This window comes from Mirounga leonina, unplaced genomic scaffold, assembly GCF_011800145.1.
Source record: "Mirounga leonina isolate KUSES-001 unplaced genomic scaffold, KU_Mleo_1.0 Mir_493, whole genome shotgun sequence".
NCBI classification, from domain to species: Eukaryota; Metazoa; Chordata; class Mammalia; order Carnivora; family Phocidae; genus Mirounga; species Mirounga leonina.
In genome coordinates, this window is record NW_023270780.1 from 2,761,075 (window position 1) to 2,785,826 (window position 24,752).

Consider the following 24,752-nt stretch of genomic DNA (forward strand, 5'->3'; position numbering starts at 1 on the left):
TGATGGTTAAAATTTTTCCCAAAAAGAAAAGACAGGCAAAGATGGTTCGACAGCTGAGTTTTACCAAAGTGTCAAGGGACAGCTCATTTCAATCTGATGTCAACTCTTCCAAAGAATAAGAGGGTGTACAGACCAAATGAACCATCTTAGAAACCTTTTTAGAAATCTTACTTCAAAAAGGCACACAGGTACAAGAATGTTCATAGCAGCATTGTTTGTAATAGCAAAAAATTAGAAACAACCCAAATGTCCATTAATAGGTGAATGCATAAATAACTTGTGGATTATGTACTTGATGGAATATTACACAGGTGAAAATGAACGAATTACAGCTACTTACAACATAGATGAATCTTAGAAATGTTAAGTGAAACAAAGCAAACTTCAGGGGACTATTAGAGCATAAAAATTTTGTAAAGATAAAAAAAGCAAAATTGAACAATAATTTTTAAAGAATATTGTAAACATATGGTTAAATATATACACACGTGTGTGTGTGTGTGTGGCAGGCAATTAATAAACATAAAATTAAGGACAGTGGTTACCTCTAGGGAGAGGCAGGTGGGATAGGAATGGGTAGGAACACAAGAAACTCAATGGTATTTCTAATGTTTTAATGTATAAGTTGGGCGATGGGTCAAAGGTATTCATTTAATATTATGTTTCATAATTTATTCATGTTAAATATATTCTTTATAGATACCAAATATTACATATTATAATTTTTAAAAATCTGCTGTGGTGGAAACAAATGAGTGAAGTCTCCCTGAAAGAAAATCTGTTTCCTGTGCAGAACCAAGATTCCCTGACAGAAGCTACCCTTATGCAGAAAATGACGTATGTCCTCAGTAAATACTGGTTGGTTTACTGCTTTTCAAAGGGTAACATCTGGGTTCCCTTCTTACTGGTGCTTGCGGATGTGCAGAGCTACCTCCTGCCACACACCTAGTCTAAACCCCACAATCCTGGCTGAAATCCTGACACATGTATGACAAGAGACTGACACCTGGTGGATACAGAATGGATTTAATAAAATGACTAGGAAGTAAATCTTTCACTCCACTTAGTGAAAGTGGCAGTAGGGTCGGGGATAGGGAAGCAGAATGAGAAAACCAACATTCAGAAACAGGAAAGGGAAGGATCTCCATCTCTGAAATGGGACTGTCATCTAAATGAGACTAAAGAGATAGTCCCTAAAGGAGAGTGACTTCCCTCTCATTCCTTCTGCGCCTACAAGAGGAAAGAGCCTACAGCTGCAGTAAGGAAAACGCAAGACGGTGAGGGAAAAAGGAAACAGGTGTAGTTGATCCCAACCTAGCAAGCTAAAACCACATGTACTTCCTGGTATTGGCCGGGTGTCAGCTGCCTCCCCAGGAACTGCCCGCGTCAGTTCCCATTTGGAGACCTATGTGATCCAACCTTTCCCTGATGTAGAAAGAGCGAATTAGCATACACCATCCTTCTGGCACAGTGATTGGTTAGGGATCGGCATGTGACCCAGGCTGGCCTAATCAGAGTCCATCTTAAGGCTTTGCTAGGATGCCTGGCACAAAGATGCCCCCCACCCCTTCTGGTTGGGTGTAAACGAGAAAACGTCTACTCCCAGGAGTGCTGGCAGCCACTAGGTGGCCCAGGTTTAAGATGATCCTACAGAAGGTAGCAGCAGGGGGAAATCCATCAGGTATTTAGAGACACACTGAGCCACCGCATCAGCTTTTCCTGGAGCCAGTACTACCTCTGGACTTTCCGGTTATGTGAGCCAGTCAGTCTTTATTTTTAAGCCAGTTTGAGTTGGGTTTTTTTTACTACTTAAAACCAAAAGATTCCTAGCCTATACATTCACCATACTTACTCCATCCCTATCTTCCTGCAGGATAGCACAGAGATCCAGGTAAGACAGTCACGACAGATTTATCAATGACGCTAAAGCCAAGGGTACTGAGCTGGAAAGGTCAGAGGCAGGAGCCGGACACTGTGTAAGACAGGGTGCCTCAGCTGTCTGTACAGGTGAATGAATTCCCTTGGGAAAAGAAAAGCCAAATGAGAAGCAAGTGCAGAGGGACCTCTACTAGGCAGGTAGAGTTAATGTGGATATAAACACTCTTCCCCACATACCTATCATGGGGGTGTTGCTTTGGGGTCTTTCCCCTTGTGGAATAAGGAATTTTGAAGCACATGCCCCTTTAAGTCTTTATTACCCTGCGCTGCGGTGTCTACCTCTCCCTTTACCAAATGAAGAGCTTCCTTTTGACTTCTACTGCCCTTGATGACACTCACTTTTGAGGTGACCAGAGGAATTTTAGCTTCTGCTTCTTTGGCATGCCGGGAACTGGGGCCCCTTCCTCCTCTGGAAACAGCACCATCTTCCTGACCCTGGGCAAGCACCATCCCCTTCTCAGCCTCTCCCACTGGTCCTGGCTTCCCTGACCCTCCAGCTGAGTTGCTTTCCCCTCCAGAGGCCCACGTCTCCTGTGGTAACCTTGGGGACTGGGCAGAGTCCATGGCAGGTGCTGACTTGTCAGGGGGACAGTTCCTTTCCTTACTTCCACCTGATTTTTTTCGAGGGCGCCCCCGTTTTCTTTTGGCATCACTTCCTGTATCCTCTATATCCTGCTTTGCTGCTTTAGCAGGTGGATCCTGCCCAATGGCCTCACTCACAGGTACTTCAGCTGTCCTCTTGACACCCTTGTCATGGGGTCCCAGGTCACCACCTATGCCTACTTCCCTGTTCTCTGTGCCCTGCGGCTGAGTGAGCGCCCCAGGCAGGGCTTGCCCAGGCCCGGGTCCGGGTCCAGGCAAAGCAGGAACGGTTGGTAAGATCATGTTAATGATGGGCATAGCTGCCTGGGGTCCCCCCGCCCTACTGGGCAGAGGCAGTGTAGCCACTTTCAGGCCTGAAGAAAGCTTGGGGGCCAGGATGGGTGGAGAGACTCGGATTGGCTGAATAAGTGAGCGAGGGGCCCGGGGAAGGAGCAGAGGCAGCCGGGCCACCAGGGCATTAACCTGTGGGTTATTGGCTGCTGGGGCTGGGCTCTCCACTACACTCTTCTTCCGCTCGCCACGTGCAGGGGGGCCACCTCCAGCCCGGGGTTCCAGCTCCTTAGGAGGCTAAAAGGTGAAGAGAGGACACAGTAAGTGGGAAGACTAGACATTGGAGCAAACACAGACACAGGAGGGTGAGAAGATATGGGAAAGGGGATACCAAGCCCCCAGCCCAGGGTAGCAAGGTCAGTGGCATCAACTTCCTTACCTGGGCTGGTCTCTCTGGTTTCTTATGGGCTCCACCTTCTAGGCTCTCTATACCATTCTTGGATTTAGATGACCGCTCCCGAGGGGCATGTTCATCGTCTTCTGCAGAGGTGCCAGAAAAGGTAATAAGGTGAGAGTGAGGAGGAAACAATGGCCAAGTGAGGTGACTCTGACTGACTGACTGGTGGAGAAGGGGGAAGAAGGTGTCCTAATGCCCTACAAGGGGCACTAGGAATAGAAGCCAAATGCAAGGTGTCTCTGTCCTAGTAGGTGGGAGGGCCTATGATGTTGAAAGTGGCTGAGAGTTTTTTGGGGCCTGAGAGTCTCCACCTACCAGCAAGCCCCATCGCCTTGAGCACGTGGGCATGTGCAGATCGGGCAGAGATGAGATGCTGTTGCAGCAGGAAGCGGGCGACCTCAACGATGGAACTGAAGGACCGTTTCAGGATTCGTTCTGCCCAGTCGCAGGTCAGAGCACAGGCTGCCTCCACCAGCTCATCCCGAGGTGCTGGGGTTACTTCTGGGCCCATTTCTGGCTGCAGTGGGGAAACACATGCCCAGTCACACTCCAAACTAAAGAACCCTCGGCCCCTCTCAGACACCAATGTCAGCCACAGTTAAGACCAGACTGGAGATGGGGTAACTCATCCCAGAAACCCACAAATTCTCTTCATCCTCTGCCTGAGCCACAGGGTAGGTAGAAGGGCATATCCTATATACCTAGAAGCTATGTGCAGAATGACCTAGGCTGTGTCAGCCCTCCGCCTTGGAAAGAAGAGTGCAATCGGAGGGTTGGTTGTTACTTACACTGTCCGAGCCTTTCAGGTCAAGTCCAGGCAAGGGGGGCATAGATACCAAGGTCTTCCTTCGTATGCCACTGTAGCAATATCTGAGGCAAGTTAAAGAGCAGCCAACGGTGGGGATCTCCAAGCCCCGTGGGAAGGTTAGGCTGTTTCCACTCCTGGCCCTCGACACCCTAAGTTTTCCTCCCCGGGTCCTCCAACCCCAACCTCTCCATTCAAGGATACTTGGACTGGCCCCGGCCACCAAGCCTTCGGGCCTTGATGTCAGGGAAGATCTCTCTGATGATTTTGCCAAAGTTGGCTGTGCTGAGTGGGCGGCAACAGGCGAGGCTCTCACAGTACTTCCTGGGTGGGGAGGGGGTAGAGTGGGAAGACACTCAGAGAAGGAGGTCATGGTTAGATTCCGAGGGTCCCCGGCACAGGTTTGGGAAACCCTTTAAGAAGTCAGGCTCTATCAAGGCAGGGAGCTCTCCGGGGTGAGGGGTAGTCCTACGCCCGCCACCCCCCCCCCCCCCCCCCCGCCCCATTCACCCACCGATAGGCATCATAAACACTTTGCTTTGGCAAACAGGTGTCAGTATGCTCTTCTAGGTGGTTACGTATCCACCTATAGGCATACATGTACTCCTCATTGCTGAGTGTACTTGGCTCTGAGCTGCAAGAGAAGTAAAAGGGACAAGCCTTACTAAGATCCTAAAGTTGTGGTTCTATCCAGACTACTGCTTCAGCAGTGCTGGACCAAATCACCCAGAATCCAGCTTTTCCTGGTAAACCAGGGCAGGACAGGGACTATTCTCATCAAGGACAGCTGTTATGAGTACTCCTATTCACCCAGCCCCATCCCAGTGAGCCTTCCTTTAAAAACCAGAACCTCTGATATCTTAAACTCTAGCACCAAACCTACCTTTTGTCTCCAGTACTGGGCCCTGAGGGAAGCTGAAGGTAGAGATACAGCTTGTCGTTGTCTGAGAATTTCTGTACATCTTGCTGAGGTAGGAACAGAGAGGCAGGAGAAAAAATAAGGCCAAGAAGGACACAAGACAGGATCTTCTGATCCTTCCCCCAAAGTCCAGCTGCCTTAGAGACTGTCAGACTGAAAAAGGACCTTAGAAATGATTTGGGGCTGGGTGTTCACTGTGCTGTGAGGAGTGCCCTTGTGAGCTACTGTGGTGAGAGGGGGAGTGGAGGGGATCGGCTTTGATATTATTCCTACTGAGCGTCTACGCAACAGGTCACAGAGAGATGAAGTAAGATGCTCAAGGTCAATCGGGCAACAAGTTGCAAAGCCAATTACCTTCTGACAGGGAAGACAATACTGCCTCTCCCACATAAACCTTCCAGTTATGCATATCTTCATCATCCTCATCCCCCACCAATTCCACCTCTCTGTTGCCCTCTTCCCGAAAATACTTACCAGGATTCCCTCGACTTTGTTCTGCACAGCCTTGCTGTGGAAAAGAGGAGAAAGCTGGAGGTCAGACACAAGATTTTCTCTGGTGTCTTATTGTTAGGGAGAGGAAGAGGGATGAGATGCTTAAGGGGTGCTCAGCAACTGCTCCCATGATGAAGAATCTCCCCATGCTCAGATGCACTTGCTCAGGGAGAGGCAGTTCATCTACAGAGGAAGTGAAGGGCTACAGTTCTGGAGCAAGGTTTGGAGGTGGTGATGAGTACTTACGAAATGGTACCTCGGAGCCTCTGAAGAAGGGTGGTGGGTTCTCCTGCCTCAGCACTACCTGAGGCGGCCCTTCCCCCAGTCTTTGGGCTCTTAGCATCGGGTTCATCTTCGGCCATCCCGGCATGAGGGCTAGAGCTGAGAGGAGACCAGGCATGAGGATTTAACCTCCCTTTCCCTGGAGGGCCCCGGGCACTCCTCATCTCCCTACCCAGAAACACAGAGAAACAGAAAGAAAGCCTCTGAATTTCCTCAGTGGTCTTTTTTTCCCCACCACTTGCCTTCTCCAAAAATTAGAAATTATCCCATTACTTCTCCAGGTCCACATATACCCAAAGAGATCTTTGCCATATCCATTCTGTCTGCCCCACCTTTCTGCAGTCTCCTAAATATGGAAAACTGTAAAGGAAGGGATAGGGGGACTGGGAATCGACGTTAGACATGTCCTTTTCTGCCTCTGATCCCGTACTGCCCTCATCCCCTTAAAAAAAAAAAACAAAAATAAAAATAATAACAACCACAAAACAAAGTTCTCCAATTCTCTAAGCTACTCCTCACGCCTTAATTTTCCTGGGAGGTCAGAAAGGATACGAACATATTCTGCCCTTCCAGCCTTGGAAAACACTGGGCCCAAGTTCTCATTACTTAATCTCGCCACGGCTTCCTCCGCGGCTCCCCCTCCCCACGTCGCCGGTCCCTACGTCATCTCCCTCAACCTCCCATCCAGAGGCGCACCCCCACCTCCCTCCCTTCCCCCTGCATTCAATCCCGCGTTGTTGCAAGGTGGGGGGTTCAGGGTGGCGAACTCCTGGGCTAGGCGTAGGAAACCCGGTTGGGGGAACGGGGTCCCAGATTCGGGGCACGTGCACATGGGTGAGGGAGCTTTGAAAATACAGCCAAAATCTTGTTCTGCTCTCCTCCCAACTCATACTGCCCCCTCCCTACCTTTGAACAGTCGCCTTCCAACACAAGCAACAATAAAGGTAAGGGAGAAAGAGAAACTACCTCGTAGCCACCTTCACTCCAGCCCAGCCCTACGGTCCTGGCCCAGCGGGCTCGTGCGTTGCTTTATTTTCTTTTTTCTGAATGGCTGGAACAGCCCCGATCTGCCTAGATACTCGGACGACCTGCTCTCTCATTGGTCGTTGCTGCCACCCGGAGACAGAAGGCGCCGGGCTCGCACTGCCGGCAGCTAAAGTCTGCCTGGTAACAGATTCTGATTGGTCAATAGGGGAGGGAAAATCCAAAGTTGGTCTTATTTGAGCGAAGAGGGGGAAGTCCGGGTTAGGTTTCGGTTAAAACTGGGGTCGGCTGGGACTGCCGGTCCCAAGAGATTCTTCTCTTAAAGGGACCGCAGGACGAAAGCCCGTGCGCTGGGCTCCCTTTGGAGCTTTCTTTTCCTTTGCCCTCTCCTTCCGGGTTTCAGTTTTGCCTTCGGTCGTCAGAGCTAGTGGAAGAAAAGAATCAATGGATGATTAAAAAAAAAAAAGCTAGAAAATTATGGGTAGTAGTGATGGAGGTTCGCTGTAAGCTCACATAACCTTTTTGATGAAAAACAAATTGAGCACCCCACCCTCGACCCCCGCCCTCAACAGCATACAGGCACTCCACAACAAACCTGCAAACACAGGCTCACGTTCCTCTCTGATGGAGGCCTCAAAACCTCCGCAGCTGTACCACATTTAGTTAAAATGCCAAGCGTTCATGGGTTTCCCGTGGGTACTTTATTTCCCTCCAAAGAGTTGCTAATGTATCTGCATCCCCATAGTTTTGCACTCAGCGAACATTGGAATTTTGACTGACACCCCCAGGGGGTGCTGGATACCCACAGGAACTCTTTACTCTCATAGAACTTTGTACCGTATAGGTCATGGGTTCTTAACCCTTTTCGTTAAGGATGTTTTTAGGTCATGAATCAAATGAAAGCAATGAATCCTCTGCCGTGAAAAAGGCACATGCAGACCAAGTTTCGCATCTAATTTCAGAGGTCAGGGACTGCAGGTTAACATTCTTTTGAATGGATGTATTTTGTTTTGCACAACAGATACTTTACACCTAAAACTCTATTTGCAGTCCTGATTCTAATACATTCTCTAGTCTCATCATCAGTGTACTTTTTAAAGGGCACAAGCAGAACTGTCTGATCTGGTCACCTTTGCCCTTTATAGCCCCCAATAACCAACTACTGGCTTCTGTGGGTGCTGGGAGAACCTAAGGAATTGCAGAGTTTGGGGGAATAAGGATACACTGGCAAGAAGGTTTTCGATTAACAGCAAAAATTTATTGGTGTTTTCTGTGTGCTAGACACCATCCCTAATTCTAAACACCTCATTTAATGCTCATGACAGCTCTTTGAAGTAAGTAGTTATTGTCTCTGTTTTATAGGCAAAGAAATTGAGATTCGGAGAAGTGAAGGGACTTGTCCACAGTTATGTATGTAGTAAGTGCTGGAATCAGGATCCAAAGACAGGCAGTCTGCCTTCAGAGCCCATTTTCTTGAACACTGCCCTAGACTGTGTATACATACTTGTAGACACTCATATACAAATATGGGTATAGACTGATAGAAAGATACCCCCAACCACCACTGTTTGGTATGAAGGGAGATATAGGGCACTTTGATTAGAAAAAGAGATTGGGGTAAATTATGCTGGTTTAGGAATTTGCAGGTGGCAGGGAATAAATGGAAACTTCAGGAAAGGGAGAAAAAGTATCATAGGTATGTAAAGGAGATTATTTTGACAGCACTGTAAGAAGGTGAGGTTGCATGGGGCGAAAGGCTTAAGATGGGAAAAACAGGCAAGTATTCACTTATGCCAGGCATTGCGTTAAGAGCGGGGAATGCAGCGCCGAATAAGGTATAATGTACCTTGTCCTGAGAAGTAACAATAAAAATGATCTGATTAGCATCACCACAATAACAGCAAGTATTTATCTAGAGCTTAATATGTGCTGGGGATTTCTCTAAAGGCCTCACATATGTTGCCACTTTATCTCTTAGCAACTCTATCAGATAGGTACTGTGATTATCCCTATTTTACAGATGAGAAGACTAAGGCATTGAGAGGTTAATAATTTGCCCAGTGTTACACAGTAAGTGAGGGAGCCAAGATCTGAACCTAGGCTATCTGAATCAGAATATGCTCTAGACACTATTGTACAATGCCTTCTGCTATTGGGAGTGAATTCTTAAACATGAGAAAGCAAACCATAAAAGACAATATTGATAAATTTAGATAATTAATATTAAAAACTTAAATTTATTTTTAAAACCACTATGAAAAGAATGTAAAATCAAGCCACAAATTGGGAGAAGATATTTCAAGACACATAACAAAGGATTATCATCTGAAATTTATAAAGGCCTTTTACAAATGAAAAGATAAACACCCAAATAGAAAAATGGGCAGAGAGGGGCGCCTGGGTGGCTCAGTGGGTTAAGCCGCTGCCTTCGGCTCAGGTCATGATCCCAGGGTCCCGCGATTGAGCCCCGCGTTGGGCTCCCTGCTCAGCTGGGAGCCTGCTTCTCCCTCTCCCTCTGCCTGCCTCTCTGCCTACTAGTGCTCTCTCTCTGCCAAATAAATAAATAAAATCTGTAAAAAAAAGAAAAATTAAAAAAAAAATGGGCAGAGAAAATCAACAGGAATTTCATACAAGAAGCAGAAATGGCTCATAAACATATGAAAAGTTGTTCTCTCTCTATAGTAATCAAGAAAATGCAAATTAAAACCACAAGATACCATTTCATACCCACTAAATTGGCAACAATTACAAAGTCTGGCAATGCTGAGAGCTGACAGGGCTGTGAGCCAACAGGAGCCCTCCTCACTCACTGCTGGTGGGGATGCAATTTGCTATAATTTTGGAAAAGAGTTTGGAATTACTTGATAATGTTGAATATGTGAATATTCTATGATTCAACAATCCTACTCCTACAGACAGGCCCTAAAGACAGAGGCAGTAAGGTTTATAGTCTCACTGTTTGCATTAGCAAGCAGAGTGATAAGTTGTGGTATATTTATATGATGGAATGTCATAGGGCAGTGGGAATGAATGAGCCACAGCTACATGCATCTACACAGATGAACTTTAGAAACAGTGAAGGAACTATAACAGAAGAAAACATACAGTGCAATGCAATTTACAAATATTTAATGACAGGCAAAACTGAACAATATTGTTTATGTATAAATACGTATGTGGTGAAAAGTAAAAGTAATAGAATTATTACCATAAAATTAAAGATATAAGTTACTTCTGGGTGCCTGAGTGGCTCAGATGGTTAAGCGTCTGCCTTCACCTCAGGTCATGATCTCAGGGTCCTGGGATCGAGTCCTGCATAGGGCTCCCTGCTCCTTGGGAGCCTGCTTTTCCCTCTGCCTCTCTCTCTCCGTCTCTCATGAATAAATAAATAAAATCTTAAAAAAAAAATAAAGGTACAAGTTACTTCTGGTGAGCAAGGTACAAGTTACTTCTGGTGAGCAAGGGAAAAGAGTTTTAGGAATGGTTGTTCAGCCAATCAATAATGTCTTCCATAAAAAAAAAATAATAATAATGTCTTCCATAGAATCTAATTTAATTTGTTTGTTTTCCAAATCGATGGCCGGTCTTTTCTTTTTCTGGTCTTTCTTTCTTTCTTCCTTCCTTTCTTTTTTCTTTCTTCCTTCTTTTCTTTTTTCTTTCTTTCTTTCTTTCATTTTTTTTGCCAGTCTTTTCAAAATACTTATCATTTCCTCCTTTTTTAAAAAAAATATTTTATTTTTGGGCGCCTGGGTGGCTCAGTCATTGAGCATCTGCCTTCGGCTCAGGTCATGATCCCAGGGTACTGGGATCGAGTCCCACATCGGGCTCCCTCCTCGAGGGGAGGCCTGCTTCTCCCTCTCCCACTCCCACTGCTTGTGTTCCTGCTCTTGCTGTCTCTGTCTCTGTCAAATAAATAAATAAAATCTTAAAAAAATTTTTTTTTAAATTTTTTTAAGTAATCCCTACACCCAACGTAGGGCTCGAACTCACAACCTGGAGATCACGAGTTGCATGCTCCACCAACTGGGCCAGCCAGGTGCCCCTCATTTCCTTCTTATTATAGCTGTTTCCTTTCATACTTTTATCATATGCTAAGTTCCCTTTTATAGTTGGGTCTGTTTCTGGACCTTCTGCTCTTCTGTTGATTCTGTTTGTCTGTCTTAATTAATGTAATTATGTTTTGATATCTGATGCTGAACATCTTCCATTATTCGTTTCTACATATAGAAGAATGTATTTTCCAAATGTGGCCACAACAGTATTTCTGGTTTCACAGACTATTCCACTTTGCCACTTCCCCATCAAGAGATGGAATCGATTTCCTGTCCCCTTGAAGCCCAGAAGGTCTTTGTAACTATCTCAGTGAATGGAATGCAGTGGAAGTGATGCTGTATGACTTCCAAGTCTAGGTTAGAATAGGTGATACAGTTTCCTCTTTGCTCTCTCTTGGGACACTCACCCTGGGAGCCCAGCCACCATGTTGTGAGGAGGCCAAGCAGCCCCACATGGAAAGGTCATGTGTAGGTCATAGCCCAAGCCAAGGTTGCTGGTGACGGCCAGCATCAATCACTGGCCATGTGAGTGAGTGAGCCATCGGATGATTCTAGCGTCTAGTCTTTGAGCTGCTCCAGCTGACACCGAACAGAGTTCCCATAGAGCCCTGTCCAAACTGCTGATTTGTGAACAAAAGTAGTGTTGCCATTGCTTTAAGCCACTAAGTTTTGGGGTGGTTTGTTACACAGCAATAGATAACTGGAACACTATGCATTTACATTTCCAGGTTAGTTTTAGAAACAGCTTATAAGTTTCATAAAAAATCTTCACCCCTCTAGGGTAACATTTCTGGTAAGTATCCTCCATGCCCATTTCCATGTTCTTACAAACACAAGTCTACCTAACTAGAAGTTTTTGTCCAATTTTTTTCTTAAAAATGGGGGTTATACTATTCTCTTATATATATAACTCTGCAACTTAATTTGTTTACTTAACATAATGTTGTACATTGCTGTAAGTCAGGTAGTGTTTAGAGCAGAGAGTTTGCTAGGCCTCAAAATCAGTAATTCAGGAAAGGGACTCCTAATAGTGTGCCAGAGAATGGCCAGAAGCAGATATTTAGATCATGGAACCAGGCAATCAAATGCTTGGAAAGTACAAGAAGGAGAGTGATCCTCAATAATCCCCGAGATAAATGCAATTACTTGAGGTTGTCCTTAAAGACTTACCCAATTGCAGTGGGTGGGAGCGCTAACCATGCTAAAAGGACCAATGATGGATGGACACCTTCCAGTACTCTGTCAGTCCTTTGTCATGGCGGACCAGGGCTACAGCTTTTCTGGGAATGTCCTTGAGCTCAGCAAACTGTCTAGAACTTTCCAGATGGTGTCATAAACCAACTTATGGAGCTGACCATGGTGCTAGCAGGAGGCCCTAGATGATACACTAGACTTTGACATGGTAATCTCAGTTTTGCTATTTGTGCTCCTCTAGCCTGGTGCTGGGGCATGGGGTGGAATCTTTGTGCATACAACAGAGATGGGTCCTGTCAGAGTAGGTACAGCAGGGATTAGGGAAGATTGGGTCACACCATAGCTGCTGGCTGTGGCATTTGGGACAGGAGGGACTCTCTTCTTTTTGGAGTGTCTCTTTCAGTAATGTAGGGTCAGAATTAGAGAGATGAAGCCAGGACTAGGATACAGGTGAATAGCTTTTTTTGTAGTTTTTATTATGAAAAATTTTCAAACACACAAAAGGAAAAGGAAGAATACAATCCCCCGCATACATATGCCTATCATCCTGCTTTAAGAATTATTAGCATCTCATCAGTCTTGTTTTATCTGCATATCCTCCACTCTCCACCTCATCTGCTCTAGGTCATTTTAATGGAGACACTCTAATGAGTATCAGTACATCTGTATATAATTTAGTATTCATGTAAGTACTTCAGTGTGGCTAAAAAATAAGGACTTTTTAAAGCATAGTCCCAATGCCATTATCACACCTAAAAAATTAAACATAATTTCTTATTATTATCAAACAGTTACTGTCCAAATTTGTTCAACTTTCTAAAAAAATGTATTTTCTGTTATGTTCACATCAGTATCAAGGTCCACACATTGCATTGCATTTAGTTTTGGTTGACGTGTTTCTTCAATCTTCCTAATCTATACCCTCTCTCTTTCAGTTTATTCGTTGAGGAAACAGGTCATTTGCTCTATAGAGTTTCCCACATTCTTCATTTTTATGATTGTATCTTTGTAGTGTTCTTTATTTTTTAAAACTTGTTCTTTTGTCTCCTGTGTTCCCTGGAAACTGATCATGAGATCTAGAGGCTTGGTCAGATTCATTTTGACTTTTTGGCAAGAATACTTCATAGGTGGCACATAATGCCTGGTCATCTCTCTTTTTGTGATGCAGACTGATTAGTGTGTTCAGGTTTTGTTGGTCAGCTCTATCCATCATAAAATTTCATTTTAGTGTTTCATTTAATGGTTTTAGCAGCCACTGATGATCATTGCTTAGGTCCATTTGTCACTGGAGGTTACAAATTATTGTTTATTTGTTAATTTTATTGTCAATAACACAATAAGTTATTGTGTTATTAAAATTCTATCATTCCTTCTAAATGTACTAGCTGAAATTCTACAAAAAACTTTTCCTCATCAACTATTTGGTTATCCCAAGGCAAGTTCCTGAGGAAAATCAAGATAAATACTTGATTCCTTCTCTTTGTTCTCCAGTTTTCAGAATAACAAAACAGTTTTCTAGCATCTTTCAAACATGACCAATTAGGGTTTTCTGTGTGTGTTTTCATGAACTTTTGGATTTTATTATAGTTGGTATATTTCAGTCTACTTCGATGATTGTTCTTTTTGAAACTCAAATTGTTCTATCTTTGGTCAGTGGAAGCTCCTTCAAGTTGACTTATGTGTTATTTTTTTCTTTTGAGATAATTGTGGATTCACGTGTAGTTGCAAGAAATAATACAGAGAGAGCTCATGTACCCTTCACCCGGTTTGCCCTCATGGTGCGCCTTGCATAACCATAGCACAATATCAGAATCAGGAAACTGACTGACATTGATACAACTCGCCAAATTTGCTCATGTTTCTCCAGCTTTACATATACTCATTTACATGTATGTGTATGTATATTTATCATACAATTTTTTATCGTATTGTAGATTTGTGTAACCATCGTGACAGTCAAGATACACAACAACGTCATCACTACAAGGATCCCCTGTGTACTCTTTTATAGCCACCCCCCCTCCAGTCCCATCCTTAAGCCCTGGCAACCACTAATCTGTTCTCCAATTCTGTACTTTTTTAAAAAAGAGATTTTTATTTATTTATTTTAGAGAGGGGGAGGGGCTACCCAGGTGCCCCTCCAAATCTCTACTTTTGTTATTTCATGAATGTTATATAAATTGAATCATACTGTATATAGCCTTTTGAGACTGGCTTTTTTCCCCACTCAGCATAATTCCCCTGAGATCCATCCAGATTGTTGTGTGTACCAATAGTTAATTCCTCTTTATTGCTGAGTATTATAGTCCATGGTATGGATATAGCAGTTTAACCATTAATCCACTGGAAGACATTTGGATGGTTTCCAGTTTGGGGCTATTATGAGTAAAGCTGGTATGAACAACGGTATACAGGTTTTTGTGTGAACATACATTTTCAATTTTCTGGGATATATGCCCAGAAGTTAATTGCTGAGTCATATAAGTACATGTTTTGTCTTTTTTGGGTTTTTTTGCTCAAGCCTGAGGTTTATTTTGTCTTTTAATATGACTTTGCTTACTTTTTCCTTGATGTGGCCTCTTCTGTCCGTCTAGCTGTGCAGTTTGTTCTATCAGTCCTCAGGTCCATTTCTTAGGTATTCAGAATGATTTGATAGTTATCTAGCTGTGTTCAGGGGACAAGGCAAGCCTAGGGTCTTCCTACTATGCCGCCATCTTAGCTGCCCCCTGCATGTTTGGTCTTCATAAGGAATTGCCAGTGTATTTTCCAGAGTGGCTGGAATGTATGGAGCAATGAGTGGAGCAATGTATGAATGATCCAGGATTTCCTCATTTGCCAACATTTTGTATTATCACTATTTTCTGTTTTAGGCATCCTGATAGGTGTGTAGTGGTATCCCATGGTTTTAATTTACATTTCCCTAATGGCTAATGATATTGATTATCTTTTCATGTGCTTATTTGCCATCTTTACATCCTCTTTGGTGAAATGTCTGTTCATGTACTTTGCCCATTTTCACCAAATTGGAATTTTTTTTTACTGTTGAATTTTGAGAGTTTTTCATGTGGTCTAGATATCAGTCTTTTGTCAGATATGTCCCATGTCCTTTAGACATAACCCCTGGAGTCTTCATAGTTTCCTTGCTTTCTGGTATGGTAAGTATTTGAGGTTCATTTTGTTGAATGGAATTTTAAGCTTTTGGAAATATTTAGAAATGACGTAGAACTATACCATCCTTTTTCTTTCTGAAGCAGTTTGGTTATTGAAAAGGACAGGGAAGAAATCTAGGAGAGAAACATCTGGTTAGACCCACTAAATCCCAAGGCTCCCTGTAACTCACTCATCCCACACACCTCCTTTATGTTCATTTATTCCTTAAAGCATACTATGTGCTAAGATGCAAGCCAGGTGCTGGGAATAAACAGGGAGTTTCAATATAATGTGACATATGTGCATGCTGAGGTTAAGTGCTGGAGGTCCCTACCTGGGGAGTCAGTGAAGGAGGCTTTCCAAAGGATATGATAACCTGGCCCAGATGACAGGTAAGGCAGGGGGATGGAATCAGGACTAAGCTGAGGTAGATCTTTCAAGGAGCATATTTAGAGACCCCAAAGGAAAAAAGTGTGTTATATTCTTGGGGTGCCCTGGGAGTGCCATCTTGGGAGTCCTAGACTGCTCCAATGTATAAAACAGGACACCTTTTTAAATTTAATTAATTAATAATTAATTAAAACAAGACACCTTTATGGAAGGCAGAGAAGAATGTAGGCTGATACCTGAATGTTGCTTGGTATCGTCTTGGGTAAGGAGTTAAGGAGTCAATAGAATTACTGCCTAGCTTTTGTCTCTTAGGTTCCTGAAACTCCTGTCTCATTCCTTTCATAAAGAATGAAAGACCTAGTGCAGAGAAAAGAGACATCTCTGCTTTGGGCAAGGGCCTAAGGCACCATCCAGGTATGGAGACAAGAGAGCCAGGCCTGGTCTGTTGGGTTGGTTCACCTTGATGTTCCCGGCCCTCCTGCCCGATCATGTTCCTGTCTTCCAGATGGGAGGTGACACGCCTAACCTCCCGACAACTCTGTGTTCCTTCCAGTACTCTCGCCAGCAGATTGCACCATCCATGTCAGGGGTCTGGGGTGTCCCTTGTGTGTGAGGGGGCACACTACACTCTCTTGGGGGTTGTGGGCGAGATTTTACATTCATTAAAAGAAAGCATGGGTTTAAAAAATAATAAAGTTTAGGAACACCCATTGACACTCTCTCCTCCCAGGTCTCCTTGTGACAACCACCTCCAAAATCTTCACATTCTGTCTGGCCATAAAAGTGAGATTTGGGCACCCTTAGTATTGTGTTGTCATCACTGGTATGAACTAGTCACTCCCTTGGAGTACTCATCAGAACTTTCCCATGCAAGATACAAAGGGTCAGGGTGCCTGGGTGGCTCAGTTGGTTAAGTGACTGCCTTCGGCTCAGGTCATGATCCTGGAGTCCCTGGATCGAGTCCCGCATCGGGCTCCTTGCTCAGCGAGGAGTCTCCTTCTCCCTCTGACCCTCCCCCCCTCATGCTCGCTCTCTCTCTCATTCTCTCTCTCAAATAAATAAATAAAATCTTTAAAAAAAAAAAGATACAAAGGGTCAGCAGACGGGAAGTCATAGACCTTGTGCCCCCAAAGATGACGTGATCTGAGGAATAGGTTCACCAGTTTATTTCTTGATAAAGTAATTTCCAAGAGCTCATGTAAAAACAGCCAGTGAGCAACATGCAACAGTGATCTGTAAATGAAGACACTACTCAGTATATTCCAACAGCCTCAGGTTGGCTTTGGTGGGACAATCTGCCAAGGGTTGGGGGCCGAGAGGGAGCAGAGCGAAGCCAGGTCTCTGCGTAAGTGAGGGCTCAGATGTGGACTGGCTACCAGGGGTGGACTTCAGAGCCAAATGTCAGAGCTGCAGTCACCCCCAGGGTAGCGGAGTTCATGGGCCAGGGCTGGGCCTAGCGGCTCCTTCCCAAAGTCCACGAGGAAGTTGGGGTTCAACTTCAGGCCTCCCTTTATTGTGTCTACATCAATCTGCAGCATCACGGAGCCTTCCCTGGTGGAAACAGGGAGCGGAAAAAAGAGAGGTCAGCGGTGGCCATCCCCTTCCCCCAAGGGTTTGTGATGCAGAGGTAGGTCCTAGGGAAGGAGCAGGGCCTGCAGGGTGGAAGCAGGTGGGCGTGCCCAAGGAGTCTTCAGAAAGCCAGACTCTTCTGGGAGAGGAGGGCTAGGGAGGGAAGCCCAGGCGGTCTGCTTCTCACCTGATGAGATCAGGGTAAAACTGCTTGTCCCAGGCACTGTACAGCGACGTGGTGACGTATAGACGCTTCCCATCTAGGCTAAGCTGGATCATCTGAGGGCCTCCAGGTACCCGTTTCCCCTTGGGAAAACCAGGGGGTCAGGCCCATGGTAACATATGGGTCCTTGGAGGGGGATCATGGAGTATGCCCCCCACCCCATACTTCTCCAGCATGGATCCGAGGGTCCCATGAGCTGGGCTGGGCCCTGCGAGGCAGGGGGTGCTGGAGGAGGGGGAGGGGAGGTAAATCCTCACCTTGACCACCAGGGGCTCTGGCTGGGATTTTAGCTCCTGGTCCTCCAACACTTGCACAGGCCCTCCCTTAACAATGCTGCCCCCAAGGAAGAGCTGGGCAGGGAGATACAGAGCATAAAGGAGGACAATGGTGGGAGGTGAGCACATTGCAGGAAGAGCAGCTTGCCTCACTTTCCCCACGTATAGCCATGGCTCCCCACAGACCTGGGCTGCACCATCCCTCAGCCTCCAGTTTTGCTATTCCTGCACCTCCTTTATCATCCCCCAGCCACTTCATACCCTCTCCCTCACCCCCAGACTTCTTTTTCCTCCCTCCTTTTCGCTCCCCATTCTGTTGGCGCCCCACCTGTCCCGTGAGGCGGGGCCTTTGCGGGTCAGAGATGTCATATTGCCGCAGGTCCCCGTGCAGCCAGTTGCTGAAGTAGAGGAAGCGGTCATCCAGAGACAGCAGGATGTCCGTGATCAGGCCTAGGGTGGGAGTGTGGTTCAGAGGCTTTAAGGACTCTTGTCCCCCGGCCAGGAAGCCCCGTTTGACACCCCCCCCCCCACCGCCCCGGGCACTCACTTGGCATTTCAGGCAGCAGCCAACCCTTCACCTTCTTGGGGGGCACCTGGATCACCTTCTCCACTGACCATGTACCTCCCTGGGGGTGGGGTTGGGAGGCAGAGAGGTGAGCTTGTGAGATCAGGGGGCTGGGGTCAGATGTGGGTCTCTCCAGGGCCTACTGTCTACAGGGAGCCAGCCGAGGCAGGGTCTTCTTGCCACTGGGGTCTAAGTCCGATGCAAGCCCCTTAAGGTAGGGATGACGTCTGCTTCACCACTGCATTCCCAGCACCTAGCACAGTGCCTACTGTAGAAGCTCACACATACTTTTTGAATGAATACGTGGGAATTTAGGGTTGAGGAGAGAAGAGAGAGAGAGCAAGTGGCCTTGGATTTTGTTCGGAGAAGTTGGGCTCAGGAGCCAGGCCGAGGGGCCTGGGTCACGCCTAGAGAGAGGGGTGCCTCACGGCTATGGAAGCCTGGCAGAGGTACAGGCTGGGACTGCTGGGAGGAGAGGGCTGGAGGACACAGGTCACCTGATTCTTGTAGAAGCGCTGGATGGTGGAGCTGAGGGCACAGCCCACGAAGCCCTGGGCTGCGTCGGGGTTGTGCAGGAAGCGGACCTCCAGGGGGATGAGCCCATCCTGCAGAGGCAGGGTCTGCACCATCTCGTGGCGCTGCCAGTCCCACACGTGTATGTGGCTTCCATATAGCCCTGGGGTGGGGACAGGACCAGAGGATGGGCTCAGGATCCAGGCAGGGGGCGGTGGGCAAAAGCCAGGGCACAGCCCCGCGCATTAGGTTGAAAAAACCAGTGGGAGGGATTAGAAAGATGCGTGAGCAAGTCAGAGTACTCAGCACACTCCTATACCAGCACCCCAAGAGTCGGGTTCTCAGGAGGGGAGTAAGAGGCCCGGAGAGGGGTTTTCAAGCAGAGAGGAGCGGCGTGCGTGCCTGGCTCCTGCTGGCCTGTGGAGGGCATTCTCACCCGCCTCTACGTGAGCAGGGCTGAAGCCATCTCCAAAGACATTAGGAGCCGCCCATTCAGTGCTGATCATGACATTGTGTCGAGGCTGGTACCAGAAGTCATAGCCCATAGGTGCGGCTCCCCCAGGCCGTTCCCACGTCCCCTTCACCTCGAACGTCTCTCCATCCAGCAGCACGAAACCCCCTGAGGAGGGAAGGAAGTAACGTGGCAGGTAGAGGCAACAGAGCTGCCACCGTCAGCCAGCCCTCACCCCCAGGCAGGTCCAAGAGGCTCCAAGTCCATGGCCTGGTGCCCCTTCCTCCCACTGGGTTTGCCAGCGCCTTCGATTCAGGTGTCCAAAGGGTCCCACCCAGAGGACTGGGTGGGAGGTGGGGACTCACTCTGGTGCCCTTACCACCATCAATTTCATCCCTGTCCTCTCCAGACCACAGGGGATATTTTCTGTTCCCTTGAGCCAAGAGCCTGGGACTCAACACCCCGTGCTTCTCTTGCCCAGCCTCCCACTCTCTGTGGGGTTCCTCCCAGAGTCTAGGCTCCATTCTGCTCACTACATTTTTTTTTAAGAGCAGACAAATTATATTTACTTCTCATTCAACATGAATGCCCAACATGTTTTCCCTTGCTCGGTATGTTATGAAGCCTGGACAATTCTTTGCAAATACAACTAGATGTCAATTCTGAAGTGTTATTAAATCTAGGAGTGTCACTTTTCTCCCATCTCTGAGAAAAAGGAGCTGATAGTCTGCTCCAAGCTGTCAGATGGAGGGCGCTGACAAAATGGGTAAGGTTCAGAGGGAAGCAGCCCAGTGTAGTGATTAGGATTCAGATTCCTGGGTTTGAGTTCCACCCCTACAGCTCATTAGCTGTACGACTTTGGGTAAGTTATTTATCAGTCTGTGCCCTGCTTTCTCATCTGGAAACCAGAGCTCCTAGTAGCAGCTCCCTCAGAGGTTGCATCTGGCACATAGTAGACATTTTGTGTCAGCCCTGATCGTACCATAAATGAGAGAGCAAATGTGAAGATGAAGGGTCCCAAGGACTGTGAGACTTGCTCCTGAATTCATAAAGGCTGACATCAAATGTATGCCTTTTCTGGGGCCATGTCTGTGCTCACATTCCCCACAGCGGACTGTTCTGACTATAACTTTTAAGTGAATTCATCAGTCAGGTTTCATCTTCATAGAAATAATTGAAACAACTGAAGTTAATTGACTATGGTTTAAATTTTGGATGAGACCTAGCCCTCTGGTTCTCCCTGGAAGGTCATTCTATCCCTTCCCCAGCTTGGGATCTGTTCCCCCCACAGATGTGCCTACAGTGCCAGCAGTTACCTTTGCTGTTGCCCTTGGGGTCTCCCAGGGTGCTGATCATCACCTCCCCACTAGCCAGGCAGTGGCTGGTGTGGTTGTAGCCCAGGCCACACTTGGCATGGATGTCCTCAGCCTCAATGACCTGGAGGGGGATAAGGAATGGCATCAGAATCTTACAGGGCTGGGGGGACCCACCTACGACTCCCCCATTCCCCTACTCCTATCTGCTGACCCCACCTTCTTTTCCTTCAAGACACGGACACAATTTTCCCAGTGGAAATAGGACAGAGATTCAATCTGGTAGCTTCTGCAGAGCAGCAAGGGAGAGTCTGAGAGACTGCTAACTCCGCAGGCAGAAAGCACTGACTTCTCTCCCCCTGTCTCATAGCCCTGTGAGACCAGAAGCTTCTCGCCCGGGCCATTGCCAGTGTTAACTCTGTATCACCAGCAGCCAGCCTCGAGTGCGTGGCACAAAGATGGTGCTCAAAAACATGTTAAAAGGAAGGACTGGAGGCTCCTGCCTAAGGGAGGGAAAATTAACAAAACAAAACAAGACAAAACAAAAACAAACCTCCCCCCAAAACAAAAAACTATTCTCACGCCTCCATTGCCCACCCCCAGGGTCCCTGAGCAAAAAACAGGGCGCATGCCTTGTGTAGCTTCGGGGCCCGGGGATCGGAGCCCACATCCACCACGTAGATGCGGGAGGACATGAGACAGGGCAGTATCAGCTTGTTGCGTGACTTGGTGCTGTCCCCGAAGCAGCTGCTGCAGGTGTTCCATCCCGAGTGATGCAGCTCATCCTTCAGGTTTGGCATGGGCAGCCGGTGGATGACCTAGGATGGGAGTGGGGAGGGGTGGTGCTCACCCAGACCATGCCTCTGTGATCCCTGGACCCACTTGGGCTTGGCAGCACAGCACAGCCTGGAATTCATCACTGCCCAGCACCTCAGGGGTGCCCTTGGGTGGAGAACACACTCTACAATCATACCCAAAGGAAGGTGAAGAAGGCTGAACTGGGAAGGAGCATCGCTGGGGCCAGGGCCAGGGGAAGGGTCTCAGGGTCCTCCAGTGCCCGAGCTCCACCTCACCTGGCAATAGTGGGGAGACTTGGGGTCAACGTCCACAGTGGCCAGATAATCCGGGGCCTCAGTGCCAGTGTTTCGGTAAATACAGGGCAGGTAGACAATCTCCTCCCTGGGTCCTAAAGGGTAGCAAGCAGTTAGTGGGGATGGCAGGGCGGAGAGGAATGACAGGGGCAGTGCTGAATGTGCCGAGGCCGAGGTCTCAGGTGGCCCAGCCCCAGTAGCGGTGGAATCAGTCGAAGGTGCTGGCCTGTAGAATTCCTTGCCGGGGGCATGGGCTCTCGGACGTTGCACACTGACCTTTCATGGCCTCCAGAGGGGTAGGGTAGCCGGGTCCACACTTCCCGCATTTTGTAGCTGTGGAAACAGTGGGGCACGTCGTTTGGACCACTCTCTGGAGGGCGAAGGCTCCCTCCCCACATGCCACCACACACACCCCACCACTGGCCAAGGCAGACACACCGTCCCGGGTCCTGTGTCAACTCCAGCGTCATCACTGCCACCAGTCTCCCAGCCCCTCAAAGCTCTGGTGAGTGTGTGCCTGTGGCAGAAGGAGCTGCACAGGTAGGACCTGAAGATGGACAGACACTCAAGCAGGACGCAGGGGAGGGCAGGCGAAGGGTGAGCACGACAGAGGCTGGGTGGCACAGCAGTGACCACATCGACTCGCACCCCAGTCCCAGCGGCTCGCTGACTAGCCATGGGAGCTTGGGCAAGTTACTTAACCTCCCAGCTCAACTTCCACACCATGTGTATAAAAAGAAGGTCCCGAGAACACCACAGCGGGCTTTGAGGAGAGGTACACAGGAAGGTGCCGTCAAGTGGGCAGCGTTGCGCTTGACCGGAGCCAGTCCGCCCGGGCTGCCCTCAGCTAGCGAGGGGGCTCGGCTCGGCCCAGCCGGGATCTCTACCGGACCTGGGGCACTTCCCGTTTTCCTCCCCTCTGGGTCCTGCCCCCAGGCTGCTGGCCAGAACCTGGATGACTTAGCCAAAGGTCTGGGAAGGAAGGGACAGGAGGCTGAAGTTCGAGGCCATAGGGCTGTTACCACCTGGCTGTCCTTAGACCAGTTTCTCCACCCCCACCCCCCCCGCCGTGAGCCCCACTTCCTTTATCTGTGTTTGGTCCAGCTCTGGAGGGCTCAGAGGCCCACCGAGCAGAGCTGTAGCGTGTGGCCCTGAAGTCTGGCAAGAGAAGCCACAGGGATCTACGGCACCAAAGTTGGCGGCCAAGAAGGAGCGCCAGCAGGACCAGGCTTCAGGCAGCAGGCTTTGGGGTCTGACCGGGAGGAAGAGCTGAGGAATAGCACGCACAGAGGGAGCTGCAGGCTGAAAGAAATCCTGGACTGGAGAGCACAGACGGGGCGCTGCCTCCCTGCCCTGGCCCGCGGCCAGCGTGGCCACTGCCCTGACAGCTGGGGGGACGCAAGTGGGGAGGTGGGAGGAGCCGGAGTCGAGCCACACTGGTGCCTGGGCTCAGGCCCTCAGCCGGGAAACCAGGTCTCCTACTCATGGCAGCCAAGTGACTTAGGAGGCCTGGAGGTGGCAACGGCGTTTTCGAGTGCAGAAACCTGGTTTGAAGGTCCAGATCTGATATCTGCTCTCTTTACTTTCTCTTTTTCTTTGGCTAAAAGGGGGTAATAATATCTTACCTTCTTTTCTAGGTGACTATGAAAGTCAAATAAGCCAATGTATTCAGAAGTACTTTTGTAAAGGAGAAGCGCCGTATATATACGGGTAGGGCTGCGCCAGAAGTGGGGGACAGAAATCCCAGGGAGAGGACTGGGCTGGGTGGGGCAGGGTGAGAGGGCCAGTCCAAAGCAATGAAGGAGACTTGTGCCAGGGCTTGGCACGGGAGGCAAGGGGGTGAGGAAGGAGGTTGCTGGACACAGAACAGAAGGAAATTCAAAACTCCAAGACATCAAGACAGAGACAGGAAACCCGCAAAGCTGAACAGAGACAGACAGAAGGTGTGAGGGAGGTGCTGCCGGCTGCGTCATCTTCCCCTCCCCACCCCCCACCCCCCACCCCAGCATTTCTTAGAGTCAGTCAGGCCCTGTGCAACCCCAGGTCCCCAGGAGCATCAGTGTTCTTGCCTGACACCCTCCCTGTCTTAAGCATCTCAAGCACCATCTCTGAACACTTTTGGGTTTGAGATGAACCCAGGAGAAGCTCACTGGGTTTTCCCAGTGTCAGGCTGGCTGCTAGGCATTCTGCCAGGCCAGGAAAGAGCCAGATGCAAGGGGACAAGGGCCTCGATACTCCCAAGCAGACCCGAACTCCTCCTCAGCCCGACATCCGGGAGCCCGAGGATGGGGAATAGGGGGGCTTTTGGGACTGGGAAGTTGGGAGGCACTGGATGGAACAGGGCCCCAGTGAGAGTGTGTGGGCTCTGATTCCCCTTTCAGAGTGATCGGGGGGGTTCAGGGTGGCTAGAGAGTGATCTGGCCCCTAAGGCCTGGGTTTCCTACTTCCTAGAGTAAAAATCTGGCCCAGGGCTGGAATCAGAATTATCTTTCACCTATGGTGACAGCCAGGGACAAGAGGTTTTCCTTACGTATGCCCCCACCCCTACCAGATTTTCCCAGCTGCAGAAAGGCCCCTGAAGCCCTCCAGGCCACCGCTGGGGAGCCAGGTGGGGGTCCAGGGCCACCCATCCCAGCAGTCCCTCTACCCTCCTCTCTTTGCAGGTCTAGAAACATTGGCTGAACTGGGAAATGCAGGGGTGGGGGTGGGGACACTGGAGCAGAGTTCAACACCCCCTCCCCTAACCAGCTTCCCCCGACCTGGCTTTTCTGTCCCTTCCTGTTTTGTGGGCCAGAGGTCAGTGGCACTTGGCTGTCAGAAGGCCCCTCCTTACCCATGAGGCTTGCTGGTGTGCTTTGGTCCTGACCGGGGCTGTGCTGGTGCTGCAGACAGGCTGTGCCAGGAAGGGGCAAAGGGAAGGAATTTATACAACCAACTGGGGGCGGGGTGGGGCAGGAGGAGGGCCTGGGCTGCAGCCCAGAGTGAAAGAGTGAAAGACCCGGGGCAGCTGGCCAGGACGCTCTCAAATGGCTCGGGAGGCTACCCGGTGTTTGAGTTACTGGGTGCGCGCACGCGCGCGTGTGTGTGTGCGCGCGAGCACAGGGGTCTGTGCACATGCAGATACGCGCTGTGCCTGTGCACCCATCTCTTTTGTGGGTACCTGGGTCTGCGAATGTGCATGGTCTCGTATACTTGTGCGTTGCCTGTGTGTGTGTG

General features: G+C 48.5%; 3 protein-coding genes across 10 annotated transcripts in view; all 3 read right to left on the bottom strand.

The window, feature by feature from the left end:
• The window catches only part of PI4KB (phosphatidylinositol 4-kinase beta), a 38,095-nt gene extending 35,077 nt beyond the window's left edge, over positions 1–3,018 (bottom strand). The window contains exon 1 of the mRNA XM_034990013.1: positions 3,004–3,018. The gene's annotated coding sequence lies outside the window, so the exon portion shown is untranslated. The remainder of the gene's footprint in view (positions 1–3,003) is intronic.
• On the bottom strand, positions 737–6,822 carry RFX5 (regulatory factor X5). 6 transcript variants are annotated; one of them, XM_034990021.1, is made up of 10 exons: positions 6,733–6,822; positions 5,731–5,865; positions 5,467–5,500; positions 4,957–5,039; positions 4,588–4,707; positions 4,278–4,397; positions 4,057–4,138; positions 3,584–3,785; positions 3,251–3,351; positions 737–3,108 (listed from the first exon to the last, which is right to left on the bottom strand). In XM_034990021.1, exons 2-10 carry the CDS (start codon positions 5,844–5,846, stop codon positions 2,119–2,121), a joined length of 1,848 nt encoding a protein of 615 aa, XP_034845912.1. In that variant the 5' UTR covers positions 5,847–5,865; positions 6,733–6,822; the 3' UTR covers positions 737–2,118. The 6 variants fall into 6 exon arrangements, with proteins under 6 accessions (XP_034845912.1, XP_034845913.1, XP_034845911.1 ...); XM_034990022.1 differs by having other exon boundaries at positions 6,673–6,754; XM_034990020.1 differs by lacking the exon at positions 6,733–6,822 and adding an exon at positions 6,323–6,662.
• A 9,864-nt stretch (positions 6,823–16,686) lies between these two features.
• Positions 16,687–24,460, bottom strand: SELENBP1 (selenium binding protein 1). 3 transcript variants are annotated; one of them, XM_034990024.1, is made up of 12 exons: positions 24,370–24,460; positions 21,813–21,869; positions 21,519–21,631; positions 21,078–21,263; positions 20,449–20,569; positions 19,118–19,300; positions 18,666–18,844; positions 18,151–18,229; positions 17,932–18,053; positions 17,586–17,678; positions 17,293–17,411; positions 16,687–17,087 (listed from the first exon to the last, which is right to left on the bottom strand). In XM_034990024.1, exons 1-12 carry the CDS (start codon positions 24,371–24,373, stop codon positions 16,925–16,927), a joined length of 1,419 nt encoding a protein of 472 aa, XP_034845915.1. In that variant the 5' UTR covers positions 24,374–24,460; the 3' UTR covers positions 16,687–16,924. The 3 variants fall into 3 exon arrangements, with proteins under 3 accessions (XP_034845915.1, XP_034845916.1, XP_034845917.1); XM_034990025.1 differs by lacking the exon at positions 24,370–24,460 and adding an exon at positions 23,162–23,182; XM_034990026.1 differs by lacking the exon at positions 17,586–17,678.
• Positions 24,461–24,752: the final 292 nt, after the last annotated feature.